General features: G+C 35.5%; 3 protein-coding genes across 4 annotated transcripts; 2 read left to right on the top strand and 1 right to left on the bottom strand.

Moving 5' to 3' along the window:
- Window positions 1-5,681: 5,681 nt before the first annotated feature.
- On the top strand, window positions 5,682-8,972 carry LOC108214588 (scarecrow-like protein 21). Of its 2 annotated transcripts, none has more exons than XM_017386670.2 (2): window positions 5,682-5,993; window positions 6,892-8,972. In XM_017386670.2, the coding sequence occupies exon 2, from the start codon at window positions 6,989-6,991 to the stop codon at window positions 8,750-8,752; it is 1,764 nt and encodes a 587-aa protein (XP_017242159.1). In that variant the 5' UTR covers window positions 5,682-5,993; window positions 6,892-6,988; the 3' UTR covers window positions 8,753-8,972. The 2 variants fall into 2 exon arrangements, with proteins under 2 accessions (XP_017242159.1, XP_017242160.1); XM_017386671.2 differs by lacking the exon at window positions 5,682-5,993 and adding an exon at window positions 6,023-6,394.
- A 2,605-nt stretch (window positions 8,973-11,577) lies between these two features.
- Window positions 11,578-13,316, bottom strand: LOC108210638 (large ribosomal subunit protein uL2). Its single transcript, XM_017382010.2, has 2 exons — window positions 12,816-13,316; window positions 11,578-12,165 (listed from the first exon to the last, which is right to left on the bottom strand). The coding sequence occupies exons 1-2, from the start codon at window positions 13,253-13,255 to the stop codon at window positions 11,829-11,831; spliced, it is 777 nt and encodes a 258-aa protein (XP_017237499.1). The 5' UTR covers window positions 13,256-13,316; the 3' UTR covers window positions 11,578-11,828.
- Window positions 13,317-20,651: 7,335 nt separating this feature from the next.
- LOC108211505 (putative beta-glucosidase 41) lies at window positions 20,652-24,383 on the top strand. Its single transcript, XM_017383116.2, is given in 14 exon segments — window positions 20,652-20,998; window positions 21,083-21,149; window positions 21,245-21,303; window positions 21,782-21,857; window positions 21,951-22,022; window positions 22,117-22,204; window positions 22,290-22,545; window positions 22,890-23,005; window positions 23,081-23,304; window positions 23,389-23,420; window positions 23,514-23,616; window positions 23,699-23,778; window positions 23,781-23,815; window positions 23,905-24,383. Coding segments are annotated over 14 exon segments (1,530 nt in total). The 5' UTR covers window positions 20,652-20,878; the 3' UTR covers window positions 24,107-24,383.
- The last annotated feature ends 545 nt before the right edge of the window (window positions 24,384-24,928 follow it).

The following is a 24,928-nucleotide window of genomic DNA, read 5'->3' as shown; positions in this document are numbered from 1 at the left end:
AGGGTATCTACCTGCCCCTTCAGACGGCCTTCGGACTCCCAAAGGTCCTTCACATCCTGATGAGCGGCATCCAGCTCCGTCTTTAGGGCCCCCAGGGTATCTTCGGCAAGATTGGCTCGGATAGTAAGGGCGTTGACCCCAGCCATCTGCTTCTGCATATCCTGGACCTTGTCGGTCACCGCCGCCGCCCAGGGAGAAGCCTGCACAAAATAGACAAAGTTAAAAGATATATCCAGGGTCTGTAAAACGAAAAAGTGAAGGACAAAGACACTTACCAAAGAGAGAAAGCACATCAGTTGCTCGCAAGCCTGCAGAGCAGTCGCCGACTCGTAGGTCCCCCGGTCGGCCGGCAACACTTGCGATCGGCAGAGATCGCCCGCGACTTCCTTGATCCGTTCCGGAGCCAGAATCGCGATTGAATCGGTCGCCAAAACCGACCACTCCGGAACATACGGCCGGACTTCCGATGAGCCGTCCGGCCTGTTCCTCTTCCGAGAAACTTCGGCGGCCGGAACCTCCACGACCTCGGAGGTTTTCTCGGTCGCCCCATCCGTTCGACCAACCTCCGGAGTCCTCTCCCTAGCCACATCCGCCTGGACTATGGCACCTACTGTTGTTTCGCCATGGGCCTTGGCTTCGGCCTCCTTCTTGGCCGCCATGGCCTTCGCCGTCTTCCGCTTCAGGGCTTCGGTCCGAGAAGACACTGCACAAAAGAACAAGTGTCAAAGCAGTTCACAGATATAAACGAAACAATGGAAAAATGAAGGAAATGCCTGGAAGAAACAGGAAGACTACCGTCACTACCCCAAAGAGTAAAGAGCCACTCCTTCTCCCGGCTCGTCGATAGCAAGATCCGGTTCGGCTCCTGGACTTTGCTTAATTTCTCAAAGTCCTCTAGGTCCTTGCCGACCAGAAGGGGAGTGGTGATAATCGAGGGGTCGACCTCCCTCCATGTGGAAAATTTGTGGATCGAATGACCCCCCAAATAGAACCACCGCTCATGGGTCCCTTTATTGCTGGAGTTGGTCTCACACCAGTTCGGTCGGCCAGTTTTGCGGCCAATGGTGTAAAAACCGTTGCTCTTGGCATTCTTTTTGAAATCATGGTGATTCCAGAAAAGAGCTGGCCGAGGAGACACGCCAGCCATCAGACACCGATGCTGGAATACGTTAATATACGTAAATCCATTCGGGTCCAACTGTCCCAGGGCGATCCCCGTCTACTTCAGAAGTTTCTTCAGCAGGGGGAGCATCGGGAGTCGAAAGCCGCACTTAAAGGCGTTCTCGGAGATACCCACGCAACTGTGGCCCTCCTCCGACTCTGGAGTCTGATAGATGCAGTCACTAGCGATGGCCGGGTAAATATCCCACGACCGATGAATCTGATATTTTATCCGAAACGTCTTCAGATCCGCTTCGGTCAGTAGAGAAGGAAAGTTGGCCATAGGGAACTTCAGCGCATCGCTGAAGTGATCCGCAGCCGAGTAAGAGGTTCCCACAACGTCACCCGACCGATCCATTTGCCTGCAAACGAGAGAAGGCAAACATAAGCCATGTACTCGGAAAGAAAGAAAAAGAAGAAAAAGAAGCAAGCCCGAGTACAGAGGGCCGAATCGGGTCGGGCCGAGGGGGCTTAACAGAACCTAACCCTAGGAGAAACAACAAAAGGGGTAGGAGACGACAACAAGGCCCGAGTTGAGAACTCGAGAACCGCCGGAAAACCCCAACCACAACTCTAATCTACGACAACTCAATAATATGGCATGGACACTACAATGTAGACAAACAGCAAAAGAAATCGACAAGGATCAACACGCCGGCGGGATACCCCCGCCGGAATCTACCATACAAACAGGTTCCTAGAATCTAAAGCAGGCCATGGAAACGGAGTAAAATCTAAAAAACTTACAAGGAAGAAAGAAGAACTTACTTGTTGGAGGAAAGACGGAAGGAAGTTGTAGAGAGAAGCCGGAAATAAGATTGCCGCCGGTCACCAACTGGAACTGGGAGAGAGAACTGGAGAGAGCGCGGAGTCGCAAAGGAAGTGAAGAGTGTTTGGAAATATGGAAAACCGAGTAATGATTTGTATTTATAAGCAAAATTGTGAAAAGGCGCGCCTCATTTATGGCACCCTTTGGAATGCACGGCCCAGATTCAACGCACATCTCGAGGTAACGTCATCCAGCCAAACAACACTCAAACGGCACCACGCGCTGGCCGGATCAAACGTTTGAAATCGTACCGAAGCACCTGTCGATCTCCCAGCCTAGCGCCTCATCCGATCGGTCGGTCGAAACAAACTTAGACTTCGGCCGCGTTTGCAACCCGACCGAAGCCTGGGGACATGTTGGGTTATAGGCCTCTCGGCCCCATTCACTGAGGCCCAAAAGAGGTCCGGCCCATTATTTGAACTCCACCCACGCTCCTAGTCTGCAACGGTCGAAGGGCGGAGATCCCGCCTCATTAACACACCATTACTTCCCTCCCGCATCGGACGGGAACGTTACAAAGCTCAGGTTCATCTCCCCCCTATATAAAGGAGGTAAATCAAGGGTAAAAGATATTCACATACACTCTCATACATACACACTCACGCTTGCAGTTCCAAAACCCCTTCCTAGAGCCACTAACTTATTCTCACGCCGGAGGTGAATCGGGGGGACAATCCCTCGCATTCTTCTCTATTTCAGGTCACTTTCAGGCTTCGGCATCCGGCAGAACTTTGGCTCCAACACTCTCTATGTTAAGAGTAAGGACATAGCTACATACATTTTACCCTCTTCAGACATTGCTCTAAGCGTGAATACTGAGTATGTATGGTATGGCGTGATTCTGAAGGAAAAAAAAGAGTAAAATTCAGTTTTAAAGTTTAATGCGAGAGATAATAAGATTTTAAATTTAACTAAATAATACTCGTATAAAACAATTATCAGATTTTATTTTTTTTTAATATCTTGAATGAAGTATCTCAAATGCAAGTGTGTGTTAAGGAAGTCCACAGGATGAGACATGAGAAATGAATGGAACCGCGTGCGAGGTCTGCATGAGAGTGGTCAAAAGCCTTGACCAGAGTGCAATCACACGTGGCGACAAGGATCTATGTAAAAAAGACTACTACTCGTAAATCGTAATACTCCCCGAAACACAGTTTCAACTTTCAACTCTTAAGGTGGAGCTTAGCAATTTTGTGCAGCTGTTGATAATTACGGCGCGGAGCTCCTTCGGTCAGATTGTCATCACGCGATCGTCATACGAATGGTTTTCTGCCCTCGTCCGTGCATGTTCATTTAAATTTTGAGTTAATTATTAAATGAATCACTTATTTCAGTCTAATGTATCTTTTTCATCACTGCGAAATTTTTGATCTCACGTGAACTATTCAACACGCTAAACGCTGCATGCCGTTAAATCGAATTAAAAACCCTAACGCTAGCGGGTGAGGTGGCTACTTCTACCGATGGACGATGGTGTATTCCACTTTACTTCATTGCCGAGTAAATATAAGTGTGTGTATCGGGTTTCTAGACTTGTATTGGAATTAAATGCTTAATACTGCTTTTTAGTTTTATTAATATAAAATCTTTTGTCATATTTTTTTATGTAATTCATTTATTTTCTAGTTTTATTAATAGAAAATCTTTTATTTTATTTTTTGTTTTTGATTTATTTATTTTCTAAGTTTGTTAATAGAAAATATTTTATTATTTTCTTGTTTTTGATTTATTTACTTTCTAGTTTTATTAATGGATTTTTTTTTATTTTTTTTGTTATTGATTTATTTGCTTTCTAGTTTTATTAATAGAAAATCTTTTATTTTAATTTTTTTGTTTTTGGTTTATTTTCTTTCTAGTTTTATTAATAGAAAATCGTTTATTTTATTTTTGATTTATTTGCTTTCTAATTTTATTAATAGAAAATATTTTATTTTATTTATTTTGTTTTTGAAATATTTACTTTCTAATTTTATTAATAGAAAATCTTTTATATATTTTTTGTATTTGATTTATTTACTTTCTAGTTTTATTAATAAAAAATTTATTATTTTATTTTTTTGTATTTGATTTATTTGCATTCTAGTTTTACTAGAATTGAAAGAATCAAGAGCTGCAGAATTTAAAAAGTAATCATTTGATGGGTGCACAAAATATCCATGATGATGCACACGAATATCTATTCGACCCATACTGTGTATATTATCATAGAAAATTAATATACACAGTTAAAGTGATTTGATTTAAGAGTTAGTGTGTTGAGTGGTTCACGTGAGGCCAAAAATTTCACAGGATGCGAATGATACATTTGACTGAAATAAGTGATCCGGTTGATAATTAACCCTTTAAATTTTTGAGTAGTTAAATTATTTATTATTTAACTTTAATTTTTATGTAGTATATACTTGTATAAATTAGAAAAAAATATATTATTAAAAAGTATATTAAGTTTAGTTTAAAATGAATATGTCATTTTTTGAATTGAAGAAATAATTTTTTTTAAAATGATTGGTCAATTAATTTGTAAAAAATAAAAATGAACGAACAGCAGTGAGAGATGGGGGTATAAAATAATAATTAGTTTAAATTTTTGGTTACAGGCTTACAGCAGATAAGTAGACTCCGTAATACACATGTGTATATATTTTGACTTTCCTGATATTTATTTGTTTTAGAATTTATATAATTCTTTTGAATATATTTCTGGTGTTTGTATGGTTTTACAAAAAATAAAACAAAATATCAAGAAGGACGTTGTTTTAGGAAAAGTGATGATTTTTAGGACTACCATTCTTAAAAACATGAAAATATTTTGTTTAAAGCAAGTGGTATCACTATTTAAAAAGGTTTTTACGTGGGGACACACTAACAAGAATATGTAAATTTAGGTGGAGAATTTCAATTTGCGTGAATTTTTGTGCACATGTAAACTCCGGTGATAATTATTGCAAGAGTTAATTACATTTTATAACCTCTAGATTTGCTCCAAACGCAGTTTAGTGCCTGAACTTTAAAACGTGACAATATGCACCCTAAACTTAACATTCCCCTGCAAGTTGTAACCCTTAGTCACTATTCCGTCCAAATCTGATGTTAACTTTAACTGTTTGAGAGGTGACAGTTTGTACATTAGTTTCTAACAGCTACTTTACCCTCAGTGACCTCTCAAAGTTTATGTATTATATTTTGAAATTATTTCTAAACACACACAACGATGTAAAAAAATTTAAAATAATTTTTACAATATGTATTTATTTTAAAATTTTAAAATAAGTTACATCATTTATGTAAAAAAAAAAATAAATTTTCAGATTCTAAATTTAGATACATATTCTAAAAATTATTTTAAATTTTTTTACATCGTTGTGTGTGTTTACAAACAATTTCAAAATATAATACATAATTTTTGAGGGATCACAGGGGTACATTAGCTGTTAGAAACTAATATACACACTGTTACCTATCAAACAGTTAAAGTTAACGGCAGATTTGAACGGAATAGTGACTATAGGTTACAACTTGCACGAGAATGTTAAGTTTAGGATGCATATTGCCACGTTTCAAAGTTTAGGTACTAAACTGCGTTTGGAGTAAATCTAGGGGTCATAAAATGTAATTAATTCTTATTGTCATTGGCAGTAATAATTAATTTGTGAAAAACATGAGGCACGTGAGGCAGATGGTAGAGTACTGAGTAATAGACAGTACTGTAGTAATTAGTTACAGTGGCGCGTAGGGGGGCGAATCTTTGAAGCATATAGCGAAAGGGGGTGGAAGTAACCCAGAATGGATGCTGTGTCTAGAGACTCCAATTAGCAGGCGTGTACTTTGGTCGGTCAGCCAGAGCCAGACCTTGATACGCCACCGTTTTAGGGGCTTCCATTCCACTTCTATTACGCCCACCCTCCCTCTCTTATATATACACAATCCCATCTTTCCATCTCTTTAGCCATTTCATACTCTACTCATCTTATCCTCGCCCTACTATTCCCTTCATTTACAGGTACTTCTCCAAGACTCCAACCACCTTGATTATTTATTTTACGTCTTACTGTTTTATTTAAAGATTTTTTTTCTCTCACTCATTCGTGTAAATCGAGTTCAACCGTTTCATCATCATCACTAAAGCTAAAAGTTCACCTTTTTAGAATTTTGCTCCTCTTTTCTAAACCGTTTACTTTGTTTTCCATCTGTTTTGTCAAAGTGTTGAAATTTTTGGCCTTGTTGAATTCAAGCTTTTGTAATCTTCTGTACTGGTCTTGTATCATTTATCATATATGTTTTTCCTTTAATTTCATAATATAGGTGTATATATAGACAACAATGAACCATAGCTCCTCTCAGTTTTAGCTTATCAATCAAATTGATCCTTCAGTTTTTATGTACAAGTGGTAGCTGAGAAAGGTGTAGTTTATTTATTTATTTTTAATTTTTAATAAATCTTTTGCTTTCTTGTTGCATTTGAAATTTTGCTAAGAGTACTATTTGCGCTGTTGTCTTCTAATTTGATTCTTGTGACAAGTTTGCATCGACTCATCTTGTGTTGTAGATGACAGTGTTTGTTTTGCCGACCTCTATTACTCTTGCTTAACTTGATGAAAATTGGTTATATAATAATTCATGTGTTTTAGTGTTATGTAAAGTGTAAGGAGCACTAGTTTTATTGGTTTAAAGCTAGTGGCTTTCCATGTGCTAAAAGCATCTGTATGATCTGGTTTAGATCAAACTTGTTTTTCAGTTGTGTCGTTTTGTGCAACTAGTTTGTTCCCTTTGTTTATAGCGGTTAGTTTAGATCCTCAAGGATTGAATTATTGATGCCTGCTTGCTTGTATGCTATTTTAGTTAAAGCCAATTCATCGAATATTTATGTGTTTAATCTCATAAGGCTTTCCTTTTTGTAGGTTGCTTTTGTTTTGTAGATTGATTTGGATAAAGATTTGAGAACCAGACGGAGAGATCTATAATTAGGCGTAAAATAGCTGATGCTGGTTGTGTAGCATGGACTCAGACCACTTGTTGAGTTATAGAGTAAACAACACAGGCGTATCCTACTCCTCTCATCCTTCCATACCTACCAGGTTGTTTGGGTCTTTGAAATTTGACACAAGAAACTCACCTAACTCCCCTTTCTCCAATCATTTTGATTGTGAAACCAATACAATACTGAGTGATACCCAGGAGCAGTATAGTTCCACAGAGAATCATTCACTTTCAGGCACGGAGAATCATTCATTTTCAAGTTCAGGAGCAAGTCCTTCGTGCAACTCTTCGCACGAAAATAGTAATTCTTTCCAGCGGTCTCATGACAGTTCACCGTTTTTCTCAGGCGAGATTTCATTTGTACAGGATACCAATAATGGTCATAACGTACATCACGCCCTGCAGAATCTAGAAACCGCCTTAATGGGGCCTGATGAAGATGAAGTGACTAGGCCTGATTCATCCTGGGCGCGCAATCAAGGGCCTCATATCTCGGGTCGGAGGTCTATAACAATGAGCCAGGATCAAATGATGCCACAGATATTCCAGTCTCAGCCTTTGCAGGCATCCTATGGATCCACTTATGGGCAAGGAGATAGGATGCGTACTGAGAAACGTCAACGATCAGTAGAAGATGTCTCTCTGCAGGGATACCTTCCAAGCAATTTGAAACAGTTACTGGTTGCATGTGCCAGATCTCTATCTGAAAATAGAGTTGATGATTTTGATAAACTGATTGAAACAGTGAGGAGTGCTGTTTCCATAACTGGAGATCCAATCCAGCGTCTTGGTGCTTACATGGTAGAAGGGCTGGTGGCAAGGAAAGAGGAATCAGGCCATAATATATACAGAGCCCTCAGGTGTAGAGAGCCGGAGGGAAAAGACTTGCTTTCATACATGCATATCCTGTATGAAATCTGCCCCTACTTGAAATTTGGTTACATGGCTGCAAATGGTGCCATAGCCGAAGCTTGTAGGAATGAGGAGCGCATTCACATAATTGATTTTCAAATCGCTCAGGGAACTCAGTGGATGACTCTCTTACAGGCACTTGCAGCCAGACCTAAAGGTGCTCCTTACGTGCGGATTACCGGGATTGATGATCCTGTTTCAAAATATGCGCGTGGAGACAGTGTGGAGGCAGTAGGTAGACGGCTACAAGCACTATCAGAGAAGTTCAATATCCCAGTTGAGTTTCATGCAATGCCAGTTTTCGCTCCAGATGTCACGAAGGATATGTTAGGGGTAAGGCCAGGAGAGGCTCTTGTTGTGAATTTTCCTTTGCAGCTTCACCATACTCCAGATGAGAGTGTTGATGTGAACAACCCCAGAGATGGACTTTTGAGGACAATAAAGTCACTTTCTCCCAAGGTAGTTACATTGGTAGAGCAAGAATCAAACACAAATACTGCCCCGTTTTTGCCTAGGTTTGTAGAAGCTCTTGAATACTATGCAGCTATGTTCGAGTCGATAGATGTTAGCCTGCCGAGAGACAGGAAAGAGCGGATAAATGTGGAGCAACACTGTCTGGCAAGAGATATTGTAAATGTAATAGCTTGCGAGGGGAAGCAGAGAGTGGAGCGACATGAGCTACTGGGAAAGTGGAAATCCAGGCTAACAATGGCGGGATTCAAGCAGTTTCCACTGAGCCCTTACGTAAACTCTGTAATAAGGGGTTTGCTGAAGTCTTACTCGGAGCATTACAAGTTGGAGGAAATAGATGGAGCTATGTTGTTGGGTTGGAAAGACCGCAACCTTATTTCAGCATCTGCTTGGCATTGAAAATAACATGAAGAGAATGCGGCATGGACACAGGGCAACGTGTGATGAAAATGACCAGTTTCTAGTTTACAAGTTCTTAGTGGTTGTATAAGGTTATATCTTCATATATTTAATTCAAGCACTGGTATAGTTTTGTGTAATGATTTTACTTATAAACCATATGTAATATTGCCTTTCACCAAAAAACTAATGTTTTTGTAATAGAGATCATTATTTGTTCTGTTTGATTGCATAATGGAAGCTGTAGGAGATTGGAGAAGTAAGGATCAGTTAAGCGGTATTGTTAAGGCCTAGAGTTTCTAGTCCCAATGTTTCTGTAAAGTCCAAGAAAAGGAGGATCTGGATTATCTGTTTATTTTTCTTAATCGGCGCTGATAAAAACAGCTCCCATCTAAACATTTCATATCAGAGCCAGCTCTGATCCTCATCTGTGTAGTTCTCAGTTGTTCCCACCAGATGAATTGACAATTTAGAGATGCTCCTTCTGGAACGGTATATACCGATTCTCACTATCAACTTCGAGGACCTCACAACTCACAAGCACAATATTTGTACGACGTTAACATAATACTCCCTCTAGTCACCCATACAGAAATAATTTGTGAAACTATACATTACAGGATGCTACACCAGGTTTATTAGTCTACAGTAGAAAACCCTGGTCTACATGTCCTTGCTTTTGGTATTGAGGTTTGATACAGATAATTCCTCTTTGTTTTTCATTGTTTCACAGAGAAAAAGGTAATGAAAGAAGAAAGAAGAGAATAATAATGTGTAACAAGAAGTCCTTGCCAATGCAGCATGAAGTCCTCCTATATTCGTACGTTTGCTCAGTCCTGGAAGGAAGAAAAAGAGCAGTAGAACACGACGTATAAACATAAACTGAAAAACAGGGTCGGTTCAACATAGTCAGTACAACATATACATAACACCAGCACTGATTAAGAAACTAAGCGACCGTTTGGCCCGGCTTTTTAAACTCTTCTAAAATCACTATTCATGTGTAATTATAAGTAATCTGAGGAATTGAAAATCATAGCTTCTTTTATTGATTAATAATTTATAATTTCTTTTAAAAAATTAATTTTACAACAATATATTACATCACTTAAAAGAGGTGTTCTAAAAGTCGGCAATTAATCGGGATTAATCGCCGATTAATCGCTGTTCGGCCGGCCATCGTCTCGATTAAGCGTTAATCGGTGAAAAAAATCATTTTTTCTGAAAATCGGTTAAAATCGGGATTAATCGGTCAAAAGTCGGGATAAATTGGAAAAAGTCGGTCAAAAATCGGTGAATTTAAAAAATTTAAAAATAAAAAGTAATTTTTTTAAAATTTTAAATAAAACAAAAGGCACATAAATGACAATATATATAAATTAAAGTTGTTGTTATTACCTTTCACTCTTACAATATTAGCTCCTAAACTCTAATTACATAAATTTGCAATATCTTCCTTCGCAAATTCAAGTTTATATATGAGATAACTGGACTTGTATATGTATATAAAAGCATGTTTGTATTATAAAAAATCATTAATCTTTTGATTTTATATGACTATAAATTTATACTATATATAATTGTATTAATATTATATATATATATATATATATATATATATATATATATATATAATTTAAAAAATAATATTAAATTGATTACGATTAATGATCCGATTAATCACTTCGATTAATCTCCGATTATCCGATTATTGTTGGACAGTGCCTTCACCGACTAAGTCCGATTCCCGCTTTTTACAACACTAATCATGTGTAATTATAAGTAATCCGAGGAATTGAAAACCATAACTTCTTTTATTGATTAATAATTTATAATTTCTATTAAAAATTTGATTTTACAACAATATATTACATCACTTAAAAGAGTAATTTATACTCCCTCCGTCACCTTTGAATTTCCACAAAATAGTTTGTTCACTTCAAGTTCCAATATAGTCCAGTTCATTAATTGTATTTTCAAGAGGACTCGATCATTATCAAACTGACTGCAATCTTTTTCTGTCCGCAAGGATTCCATCAGAGCGCCTTCTACTTGTAATATGCCATGAATTACATCAGAATCATTCTCAACAAGTCCATAAAAAGTGATCCCATTTCTTTCATCGGGTCCGGGTAGAAACCAAAGATCTTATGCGACCGATCTGGCAGAACAAATCAAAGATAAAGAAGTACATAAGTTCAAAGTACCATTTGCTTTTCTTTATGTAGATAATACCAAAATATCAACTTGGCTCAGTTGTCTTTATCTTAATTCTTAAACGCCTTCTGAATCCTCCTTTTCCCTATTTCAGACTCCATCACCACTCTAAATCAAGCTCGGACCCGAGCTATATTTAATAGAACTTGAACTCGAGCTACTATTTGACTCGAGCCCCAATGCTGCAGCTTGTTGTAGGTGAAGTGGAATGCAGGGTAGCTAGGAGTGAACAAAGCCTTTTCCTGCATTCGAAATTCACTAGGACCACACCCCTTACACACCAAGCATCAGTGCTAATATTGGACCCAAGTTGAAATGAAAGGGAGCTAGGAGTGAACAAAGCCTTCTCCAGCATTCCAAATTCACCAGAATTAAACCCCACGATTCGCCAGAAAATGTTAATGTTCTTGTTTAAGAACCTGCTGGGGGGTTGAGCTAATTCAAGTGAATTACCAATGAATAATAACAGTTGCCAATTTATTTAACGCCCCAACCTTATTCAACTAGTAAACATGAACTAGGGTACAAACTTTTGACAACAAATCCCATAACAGTATTTCACCAATTTGAAAAAATTATTGTCTAGTACTCATATCAACATAGGATCAGGAAAAGTTAATCGTCAAGTACTCATATCAACATAGGAGCAGGAACAGTGAATCGTCAATCAAAAAGAGGATCAGTCAATTGAAGGACACATCTCAGAAAGATTGTAAAAAATTTAGCCATCACATAGGGACAAAATTCAATACTGAACTCCGAAAATAGAGTATACTCTTAATACCTATGTTTCACAAGCAGCACAAGGACTGAAACATAAGACCACTTGATTAATTTCAAGAGAAACACAAAACTAAGCTTAATCAGCTTTAGCCGCAGTAGCAGCAGCTTGCCCACGGAGACGACCAGTCCTTCTGGCAGCAATAAGACCAACCTTTTTCCCAGGAGGTGCATCACGACGAACAGTACTGGCATGACCAATATGTTGGTGGTTACCACCACCATGAGGATGCTCAACTGGATTCATAGCCACACCACGAACCTTAGGCCAGCAGTTACGCTTCACACGGTACTTGTGATATGCATTACCTGCTTTGAGCATAGGCTTTTCAGTTCTTCCTCCTCCAGCAACCTGGCCAATCATAGCACGACAACCACTCGGAACAATTTTCTTGGAACCAGATGGAAGTTTGATTCTATCAACAGCCAAAAACACTAATCAGATACACCAACTCATTAGCCATAACTTGATAACAATGTAAAAAATCAACAGGAATTTTTGTTAAACAAGGATACTAATCTCTATAGTATATACTAGCTCTGCATTTCGCACTGGCAAATCAAAAGAAAAAAAACAACTAGCAACATTACATTTTCCCATTCATATAGAACATCATTTACACTCTAAGCAATAATTCACCAGGGTGAAAAATATCTCTTAAAATTGAACACACAGAATGAAATTTGGACAGTTTACTAAAACTAAATACTGTTAATACCAGACAAAATGTTGGAACAAATGTTTCATTAACTGTCAAAACCTGCAATAGGCACATGGCTGAGTCAAATGTTTCTTTGCTTTTTAAAGTAAAAACTATACGAAACTCCAAACTTACAAATGTAGACCATAAATCTAAAGAACATTTTCAACAAAACCATCCCCAATTGTAATTACATTAAGAAGCACAACATGTGCCCAAATCAAACCCCACACTCAACTCAACAATCATGCATTAATTTTCACATACAAAATTATCCACACATAAACAGTTTCAACAAACAAACGCAAAATAACAATATACAAATCCAACAATCCATAAAAATTAAAGCTTTTTAAAAATCATACCGAGAAGTTCCGTTATCAGGATTATGACTAATAACAATAGCGTAATCCCCAGAAGCTCTAGCAAGAGTACCGCGATCACCGACATGATGTTCGACATTGCAAACGACAGCACCCTCGGGAATGGATCGCAGAGGCAAAACATTACCAACCATGAGATTGGCCTTCTTCCCACAGAAAATGAACTGACCGGTATACATACCCTCTGCAGCGACGAACAGCTCCTTCTGATGCTTGTAACGGAATGGGTGCCTGAATGTGACCCGGGCAAGCGGAGCTCCACGACCCGGGTCATGGATAATCTCGGTGACCACGCCTTTCAAATACCCATTTCGCTCGCCGAAATCGAGGCTCCGGAACCTGGCGGGGCCTTTGCGGTGGTGAGTGTGGGACTTGAATACACTCCCTGCTCCCTTACGTTGTGCCCTGATAACCCGACCCATTAAGACTATCTGTGTGTATTGCCGCCGGTATGAGGTTTGGAGACTTGGGGGGAGTTCGAGTTTGAGATGCTTTTATATGTGGCTTTAGCCTTTAGGGTTCTGTTAGTGGGCCGAAATCGAGTGTCCTGGCTGTTGTGGGCTTATTATATTAGAGGTGGATTTCAATTGGGTTCGTCATTGCAAATTCTGCCGGATAAAATTAGATTGATGGAAGTAAACATGATTGCTAAATGCAGTGAACTTTTACTTTGTGCAGTAACCACAAATTACAGTGCTATCCTTGTATTGTATTCTGCGTATAATCGCACTTTCTCACCCTATTTAATGTTATTTAATGAAACTCTCTCGTGACAGCTTTTCGTCAGGATTGTTTTGCAAACCGTAATCAACTTCGTGTATTGATAGTTGATAAAAATATTATTTATTTATTATAAATTAATGTTTGAAAATTATTTTCTTAACAGTAGAGTGAAGATATCATATTTATAATTTGATAAATTAATAATCTCAATCAGCAAATAATTTTTTTCCTAACTATTAATTTGCATAGGTATATTATTAATTTATTATAAAAATTATATTAAAATTTTAAATTCATAAGATTTTTACTTTTACTAATACTTAATAAAATTATAGGGTGCTATATATGCACACTCTAAATTAATTTATGCACCCTTAAGCTTGTTTTATACTAAATTACTCGTCCTTTATCATTTCAACCAAATCTCTTATCAATTTCGGGGTAATTTAGTACAAAATAAATGGAAAGGTGTGCATAAATAAATTTAAGATGTACATATATCAACATCGAAATTACATATATATTTATATTTATATACTCTAAAAAAATTAGACTCCATTGTTTAAACAACATATTTCAATTTTTTCAAAAAAAATCGTATATATAGTTATTAGAGAAAAAATTAAAAATAATAATATTGAATATTGAATAAAAAATATATAAGGTCAAGTAACTACGTTGTAAGTTGAAGTCTTCATCAATATATTTTACAAGAATTAAAATATAACTTCTACTAGTATATGATCGATATACCTTAATATATATAAAAATAAAAAATTACCAATTAATTCAAAACAAGATTAATTATTATAATCTTATTTCAAAAAAGATTAATTATTATAATCAATAATTAATTAATTAATTAAAAATAAATTAGCCAAAAAATATGAACATTCGGCTTTATTAATATATTTTTACTACAGCTTATCAAGAATATATTTTTATTATTGTGAAAAGTAGAACTAATAATGTATTTAGATTATACGATTTCTTATATTAATTAATTTTCAAATTTTATGACCAGATGTATCAGTGAATTGAGTTGACGGAGGTTAATACTAGCAATAAGTTACAGTATTCGCTTTAATCAGATGGATAGTCAATCTCATTGAATGAGTCATTGAATATCACGCACCAAGCAAAAGGTTAGAAACGTAATTGCTGATTACTGCGTTAAGCAATTTTTTACTGCATTTAGCAATTTGTCTTGTGGAAAATATACCGTAGTCTATATTTAAACAAATATGTAAATTAAGAAATATTAATAATAAAATGCATGTTTTTTTCATAGGTGATAAAATGCATGTTTATATATATTGATCATATGATTGAATTGTTACCTGTATAACAAAGTTACTCTCGAATATAAAAATTAAAGAGTACCATTTAAAATTGAAAGGTTGAACAACGACGAATTACTTTATTTTTGGATCGCTATTTTAGAACAGAAGTTTATCTAAATCCGAATTGATTACATGTTTTGGAATTGCTGGACGTCAGGATTGTTGTAAATTGAAATTAGCATGGTGGATCTCTTGGCCACTTGTTAAAATACTCGTCCTCTTTTTAAAGACAATGAACAAGTATGGAATTCGCTATGATGTTGATGCACCTATTCTTTTTTAATGATGCTGACTTGCCATGTCACTGCAAGGAGCTAAAATTACAGCTCCCGGCTCTTCTTGGCTTCTTGCTATACATACATTTTAATTAACATTTTATAAGTGTAAAAATAAATAATACTCTAAACGAGTTAGACAGTAGAAAGGAGTACTCCACTATATTAAACATATAAAAGTGCGTGGAGAATTATCAGAGTAAATAATAAAATGGTGGCTATAGTTTCTCAAATTTTACAAAATGTTGACCGTTGGCTGGAGCTTAAAAACTACGAATCAGTGGCTGAATTTTATCTTTGCCTTTTAATAAGGTAGCTGCTGTCAAGGTCCATTAAATTTAAACCGTTAAGTTCAAAAAAAATAATAAAAAAGAGGTTAAAAGCGGATATTAACACAAATTTCAACAAGGGGTGGGAATACGGGTCGGGTTCCAGCAATATTAACGAAGGTCGCTATGATTACTATTACTGGGTGCTTGCTGGTATAAGAGCATCACCAACAAGCTCCTTACTACACTCCTAAGTCATATTTTTAGAGAAGATGTGTTCAAATTTCCCTCCAACAATCTCCTAAGTCTTCCTCAAATTGTTAGGAGCTTCAAAATCCTCCTCATACTTAAGATTCTCTCTCCTCTCCTCATTTCATTCTTTATTAATATATATCAAACTTGACCAACTTTTACTACTATCACATTTCATTATTCAAATATTACAAGTCCATTTAATAATATATAATAGTTTAGAAGACATGGATAAAGAGATTGTAGGTGAAGAATCATATAAAAGTATCTTAAATAGTTAGAATTCAATAATTTATATTATTTTTGAGGAGGATGTTAGCGCTCCTAACCTTATGTATTTTGGTATGTGTAGTTGGGCTTATGGTCCGGAAGCTGAAGAGGTTTAATGCCATTAATTTCTCGTCCCTCACCTCATCACTCGTCGCCCGAGTCATTGACCCATTGCTCCTTCCCCACCATTTTCTGGCTTATTGCTTCTTCAATTGTGCTTCTCAACCAGTGGTGGAACCATGACTAAAAGTTAGGGGGGCTGAAATAATTTTTTATCTACACTTGTATAAATAGCTTTCTCGATATATATCATCATACTATCATTCAGTCATGCATCTCCCATCATATCACGCTGATAAGTCTTGATTGTTTTTATAGCAGAAAAAACTCTCTCAGCAATAGCAATGACAACGGATAAAACTAGAGCTAATTACTCAACCAGAAGATAAACTAAGAGATAAGCAGTGTGTCTATGTGTGTTAACCATCATGACATAAAGATTTACTATACTTTGAAGTCCAGATTAATATTATCCAAATTAATCTTTATCCACTCTCACATCATAAATAAACTTGTCTAGCTCATTTGATAACAACTCTAAGTCTAGTAAAGAGATATCCTTTGGATAAAATTGTGCAAGGCAGAAAAATAATTCCAAGGATCCAAAGAGCAAATATAAAGTAGTAGCTCTATGTTTCCTTCTGTGAAACGGTTATCCATCTCTTGGGAATAAGATCAATAAACTGTTGGATAAAAAAGTTAGTAAACAATTTTTATAACATTGAACATCTTCTAAAAATGTCTCCCAGTCTTTCTCTCTTAATAGCTGCAATTTAATTTTCATACTTCGAACCATTGTCATAGTATTTATAATATTTCGAATTCTTTGTTGTAAAGCTTATGACAAATCATTAGTAATTGCGAAGAAAACTTTCATCAAAAGAACTCCACTGAGTTAGGGTAGTGTCAATGTGCGTATGACTTATGAGAGCATGTCCAAAAGATTCTTCATATGGGCTATTTAGCCTAAATTTGAAGAATATGGAGATGAAATGAACCCTAACAAGCTCCTAGCAGATATAGATAGAGAGCACATATAGGGAATATTGTTGGAGATATCGTGTAATTTACTTCTTAAATATTTAAGAGTTGATTGTTTATATTAATTTTAGAGAAAAGTTAAGGAGTTTGTTGGAGTTGCTCTCAGTTTGAATGTATTTGTTATTAGACTCTCTTTAGACTAAGTGCCTTTTCTTTTCCTTTTTTTCCAATAAGTCCCTCTCTATGAAATTTATAATTCAGCGGGGGTTAAAAAAAAATTATACTAACATCACAATAATTCAGCGGAGGCTAAAAAAAAATATACATTGTTTTTTCGAGTTTAGGGAGGACTTCAGCATCCCCTAGCCCCCTCTAGTTCCGCTAGTGTTCTCAACAACCCGGCTTTTCTCATTGCTTTTTAGTCAGGTCAAATCGAGAAATGCCGAGCTCGAACCAGGTGTTTATGTCTCGATTATGCACACGTATATCATATCGAACAAGACCCATAAGGCCTTTTTAATTTTTAAGGAGTTGGGGTGTGAAATGGGGGCGGAGATATGTAATCTGCTGCTGGCTGCATCGTCGTTCGAAGGGAATTTGAGGGTTGCTGGCTGTTTTCTACCGGAGATGTAAAGTAGGTGTGAAGGTCGGAGGTGGTGTGGAGTTCCAGGGCCGGCGCTATTCATAGGTCATTTATGCCATCGCCTAAGACCTCCAGGAGTAAGAGTCCCCAAAATTAATTTCTATTAGTATATATATGTATTAGTATATGTAAGAAAAAAATAATTTCATAATATGAATTGAAAATTTTAAAAAAATTAAAATTAATAATTAAATCTTGTAGAAAAATTGAATCTTTTTGTGTGATCAATTTTATCAAAAAAATAATCAAAATACTAGTATTAGAATTATTAATCATGTTTTTTTACTAACTTTATAAATACTTGACTTGAATTCAAAACTTAAAAATATGTAAATGATTGTTTTATGAGATGTAACTATATTGAATATATATGGTGAACATAAGTTCCGGTTCTAACCAGGTTTTCATGAATTCTTATTTTGAAATAGAATCCTAAATAAATTATATAAATATATACAGATTATATAATCAATTTAATTTTAATAGCTATAGTATTTAATTGTGTTTGCTTCTGATTTTAATATAATTATATATTTTTATTTAGAGTAAATTATTGATTTTATTAATGCCTAATTCTAATATATTACTTAAATCATTTTTACATATCAAATTATAGATTAAAATATTAATTTTATATACTAAGAGACATAATCAATAAAATTAATAATATAAAATATAATATATAGTAGTGTGTTGTGGGTATTTTTATGTTTGTAATATTTAAATATTGAAAATTTTGTATTTATATTATTAATTAAATATTATTTTAAAAAATAAATTAAGGCCTCGTTTTATTGATTTGCCTGAGGCCCAAAGTCTCTTGAGCCGACCTGGTTCCAGGCGGTTGTGTCTGAATTTGTCAAAAAAAAAAACCCGTTTTTATCTTTTCTTTTTTTTTTTTTAAATTTTTTGGACTTAACGGCCTAGATTTAACGGACCTCGACGGCAGCCACCTTATTAAAAGACGTAAATAAAATCCAGCGATCAATCTGTAGTTTTTGAACTCCGACCAATATTTTGTAAAATTTGAATAATTACAGTCACCACTTTGTCGTTTACTCAAATTAGTTACTACCAAGTAATATAATACATAGTACGAAATTCCTGACGTGTTTATCGTGTAATATTATATACAATATTCTTTTTTTTTTGAAACCATATATACAATATTCTTAAAATGTTAATAACAAGTTACAAATTCTCTCTTGAGACATGTTATTAAATAATATAACTAAAACCTTGGACTACAAATTATAGTCATGTTGACTTATTATAGTATACTATAGATAATATATGTATGAATATTTTCTACGATGAATCAAGTAATGATTAATTTAATCGGTAAAATAATCCAAAACTAATCGGATGTATATAAATATCAATATAGAATACCTAATTTAATATTTTTTCTACTTTTCAGTATTGGTAGAATGTTAGACTAGTAAATAATATAATATCATATATTATATAAATATCTAATATATATAATACAAGATCATTAATTAAGTAAATTTATATCAATACATCCCTTACGTCTAGGTAAAGTGAACGTAAATAAATTTATCAGTAAATTTCAAACTTGTGGCCAAAGTTTACACTGATTTTCAAAATGTTGGACATAATTTTAAATTCTTAAGAAAAATGGCCAAACTTTGAATCCGCTTTTTGAAAGTGTGTCTCCGTTAAATGTCACTAACGGAAGTAACGGGTAAAAATGAGTTTCAAATTCTCAAAAAGATTGTCAAACTTCCCTCCGCTTCCGCTTTTTACAAGTGTGGCTCCCGTTACGTGATACTTAACGGGAGCCACACTTTTTACTTAACGGGAGCCACACTTTTAAAAAGCAGAGCCAAAATTTGGCCACTTTTCTGAAAATTTGGAACTCTAACCATTTTGAAAATCGGTGTAAATTTTGGTCACAACTCTGAAGTTTACTCATAAACTTATTTATCATAATTTTCAAAAGATATTAAGTATAGGTAAATATGCAATTTTTGTAATTACTATTATTATTTTTAGAATAATAATAATTATTATTATTACTATTATTGACCGAGTGGGCCCCGTTAGGCGTGAGTAGAGATGCACAAAAGGCCTGTTGGACCGGATTTTATTCGGATCTTAAAATGCCTGGATTTTTTGAAAATGGATCGGGTCGGGCCGGGCCAGACTTCCTCAAAAATATTAGGTCCATTTTAGGCCTTCTAACCGGGCCAGATCGGATCGGATCATATTTTATTCGGATTTTTTTCATAAGTTATATTAGAATAGTAATCGAGTATGTCTATCACTGGCCTGAAAGACTAAATCAAAAGAAAGACATTCTATTAAACTGAGCACATGAGTTAATCTTAATACGTGAACCAGCTTCGACAACCAAAATAAAAAAAAAGGGCAAACTTTTAGTTTAGTATATTAACAGTACTGAAAACACAAACTTATAAAACAAAGATAAGACTTAACTCTAATGATTATTATTTGGTGTAATAATTTGATAATCAACCAAAAATATATTCTTATGTTCCTAATAATATTTATAATTTAAAAAAAATTATTAGAAAATTCTATATTTTAAAGTTACATCCATAAAAAATCAAATTTTTATAAGAATTTTACGAAAAATCCGAGCTTTTATCCGGGTCGAACCGGGCTTTATTTAAAACCGGGTTTTTTTAAATCCGGATTTTTATCCGTGCTTTTCGGGTTTGGGGCGGGCCGGATTTTCAAGAAAAAAAGAGGCCTGTTTAAGGTCTGCGGGCCGGGCCGAACCGGACCGGATTTTTTCCGGATCAGGTTTTTCGGGCTTTTTTTCCGGATCGGTTCGGATCAGATTTCGGGTTTCGTAAACATCTCTGGTCGTGAGTATGGGAGTGATTTGGACCGATATTTACACAAACGTCTTAATTTTTGAATCAGGGTGTTTGTGCCACCATCACGTGCCTCACCGCCTCCACCTATTTTAAGAAGACTGATTAAATAATGCATGACCATAGTCCATATTTGAGTGCTATTTGCTCATCGAGTCATCGATTCTTGCCGTGATTATATATATCTATCTTGTACGTATCTCTTTTTGTACAAACAAGTTCCTTATACGCGACAGAAACAAAATCATTAGTTAGAGTGCAAGCAAAATTTCCAAATTTATTCTCTCCATATAAAACTCCCATCAGCAAATTCGTAACACACACACACACAAAACAAGTCCGTTTTCCCAGTTGAGCTATACATGTCGGACAAGCTCTTAATCTCCTTGTTGCTAGCATGTCTGGTCTGGAACTCTGAGTCCATCAGCCGAGCCCATTTTCCCCATGCCTTTAACTTCGGAACTGCTTCTTCTGCTTATCAGGTTTCTTCTTCTCTTCTTTTTTCCACGCCTATTTCTTCACTTGAGCTTCCTAATTAAATGATGCATCATGCACGTGTGTCTCAGTTTGAAGGTGCTGTTAATGAAGGAAACAAAGGTGTTAACATTTGGGATACCTTTGTAAGTCGAACAGGTACCAACTCAAAACTAAATTAATCAATTTTTCTACTAGTTCGAAGAATTCTGTAGTGTAAAATAGGCTGTGCTTGAGATGGATTGTTTGTACAGGCAAGATTTTGGACTTCAGCAATGCAAACACGGCAGTGGATCAATATCATCGATTTAAGGTTCCTTTAGACTACTTATTGTCATCTTTTTTTGTTTATGGTTCTTTATTCTCAGATTATTGCATATGTTTCTTCTGATTTTTGTATCTTGTTCTTTACCTTTTTCGCTTATTTTAGTTAAATTTCTAGTTTCGGCCTCCCCCTTTGTACCTTGGTAATTCTGCTTGTTATCAGAACAGGATGGACATGAAGAAGTTTTGAGTCAACTTTTAGAAAAGATTAGGAATCATAAGTGATGGTGATAAAGTTTGTAAATGCATTAAATTACGATGACAATAGAATTTTTGGGATAATACCAAGGATAATGATGTCAAAAGGTTATGTCACTGACTTCTTGAAGATAAGAATAGAATAGCTTCAGGAGCTGACAACTGTTGTATATATAATAATAGCATCATAGTTTAAGTTAAAGCTGAATACTCCTTCGTCTCAAACTAATGGGACGGAAATCATCACCTAAATATAAATTGCATTGCAGACGGACATTGACTTGATGAAGGACATGGGAATGGATGCTTACAGATTCTCAATATCATGGTCAAGAATCTTCCCAAGTAATTAGTTAAGCTGCTTTGTGTTGTTCATTGGTCTTACTCCTTGCAATAACATGTCTTGGTGTTAAGTACATTGTAATGTTGTTTAAACAGATGGAACAGGAGAACCAAATCCAGATGGATTGAAATACTACAACAGCCTCATAGATTATTTATTGGAAAAAGGTAGGTTAAAAAATAACGGCAAATTCTATGAAGAATTTTCTCATGATTAAGTATAAACAACAGTTTTGAAGATTTTGCTGTAGCTTCCTACCAGGAATTCAGCCTTATGTAACTTTATACCACTGGGATCTTCCGCAGATGCTCGAAGACAGATATGAAGGATGGCTAAGTGACCATGTCATGTAAGTAAATTATACTTTAACCTGTACATATTAATCATTATAAACTTGAACAGTTATTTATACTTAGGCTCCATTTTGCTTGCAGAAAAGATTTTGAGCATTTTGCTTTTACCTGTTTCAAGGCCTTCGGTGATAGGGTGAAGTATTGGATCACCTTTAATGAACCTTATAATGCAGCAATGCAAGGTTATGACCTTGGAGTTCAGGCTCCCGGGAGGTGTTCAATTCTAGGGCATCTCTTTTGCAAAGCAGGGAAATCGTCCATCGAACCATATATAGTAGCTCACAAGATCCTGCTGTCTCATGCTGTAGTGTACCATAATTACCAGAAAAATTTCAAGGTACCATATTCGTAGCTTATAAAGTATTTTTTTTAGAATCTCTGTTGTGAATGAATTCATTCATGGTAAAGGAAAAAGCAGGGGAACCTAAGTGCCATCCCCGGTGAATCCAATATAGATCAGAAACCTAGAACAGATCACACACAAAACGTCTTAAACCGCTACATGAAACATTATTGGATCTCTACATGTGTGGTAAAACAAACTAAAGTGTGAGAACAGCTGCCATATCTGACATCTCTTCTGTACATGATCCGTATATGATATATGGTCCCTGCGTATATGGTCTGCTACTACGAACAATTACTACTTCATAGTAACAAATCTTCAATTTCCCCTTCCAGGAAAAGCAAGGAGGTCTAATCGGGATAGCACTGGATGCCAAATGGTATGAACCAATATCTGACAGTGACGAAGACAGAGATGCTGCAAGTAGAGCAATGGACTTTCAACTTGGATGGTAATTTTATCATAAAAACTTTAATAACATCAACTTCAAATATGAATGTCTATTTTAATGTAATGATTGAATCAGGTTCCTTGAACCACTTCTGTTTGGGAACTATCCCCTTTCAATGCAAACACTAGTGGGGGAGAGACTACCTGATATAAGTCCAATGGTTTCTAGATCCCTGGTCAGATCTCTGGATTTTATTGGCATAAATCACTACACCTCATTGTATGCGAAGAATGATAAAACTCGAGTTCGCAAATTCATCATGCAAGATGCTTTATCTGATAGTGCTGTGATTACTACATGTAAGATGCCAAAGCACTTTTGATTTCCTAAACCTATATAATATCTCTGTCCCTCATTATTTTTGCTTTTATATGTGATTATAGCGTCTAGACATGGGATTCCTATCGGAGAAAGAGTATGTACACAGACGCTTTATGGAAACTAGAACATGATTTAAGAGTCGCAAAATCGATCAACTAACAAAACATGGATTCTCTCCTGTCTATAGGCTGCTTCTAGGTGGTTGCACATCGTACCTTGGGGCATACGGAAGCTAACACGATACATAAAAGATAAATATGGAAATCCACCAGTATTCATCACGGAAAATGGTGAGAATACACTTCCGATGCCGAAACTTAATTTAATCCCTGTAACAGATGCACTTAAATATTTTGAACTCATATGCTGCAGGCATGGATGATCAAAATAGACACTTCATATCTTTAAACAAGGCATTAAACGATGAAAAGAGAATAAGTTATCATAGAGAGTCAGAGACTATCTCTCAAACCTTTCAGCTGCTATAAGGTACTAGTATAAACTATATAGCTGACTGCTTAAATTTTTTAACCTTGAGATCTGCATTAACAAAAAGGCTACTACAAAATTTAATGCAGGGAAGATGAATGCGACGTGCGAGGCTATTTTGTATGGTCTTTGCTTGATAACTGGGAATGGAACTATGGATACACTAAGAGGTTTGGACTATATTATGTGGACTTTCAAAATAATCTTACAAGGATTCCAAAATCCTCTGTAAAGTGGTTCGTTAATTTGCTGAGACCAGAAAGTGATGTGAACTACCACCAAAGTTTGTAACTTAACCTTTGGAGATGTCGATAATTAATTGTAAACAAAAATCTATATGGACTAGTTTGTAGAGGAAAAAGGTGTTTAGATGAAGAATTGACAGAAGAACCCTGTTTTATGTCTGGATGTTTCAGAGTGTTATATCCTATTGTGATCCGGTGATTCCATTTCTTCTTGATTACAAGTAGGGAGGTCAACTTCAAACTGCAAGTGCCCTATTCCAGGAGTTAAACTGGATAGTTTAGTTCTTTATTTTTACTAAATGAAAGTTTAGTTCTTGTTTCAACGGCTAAAGAATAAAGATAGATCTCTGATTCTCTGGCAAGGTTATTGGTACGGTTTATGTTAAAATAGTATAATTCAACTTATCAGTGATTGTTTTTTTTTGAAACAACTTATCAGTGATTTGTTTTTTATTTTAAAATTTGACGTTATCGAAAAAATTATAGGATCATTTTAGAATACAGTTTATAGTATTTTATTATTATATTAACTTTCATACATAATTCTGTCAAAAAAAAAAAACTTTCATACATAATAACTCAATAAGTCATAAATATAAAAAAATTATTCATATATAAACTAAAAATTATAATTCGATTGTAAGTAGCTTCTTACTTTGCGTTAATTCGAACTGTTATATTCATATGACATGAGTCTAAAGTTCAGATATGAATAGCTGGAATATACCTGCTAATAGCTGGAGTATTATTTTGAAGTGGTGGCCTATAAGTTTAACAAAAAAAAAAGTGGTGGCCTATCCCGGTAATTATTCAAATACAAATCGTTATTATAAGAATTACTCATCCGTCTCTTTGTAGTTGTCACATT

Source organism: Daucus carota, chromosome 3 (genome assembly GCF_001625215.2).
Source record: "Daucus carota subsp. sativus chromosome 3, DH1 v3.0, whole genome shotgun sequence".
NCBI lineage: Eukaryota > Viridiplantae > Streptophyta > Magnoliopsida > Apiales > Apiaceae > Daucus > Daucus carota.
The sequence above is the reverse complement of the archived record's forward strand: the minus strand, read 5'-3'. Positions and strand labels throughout refer to the sequence as shown.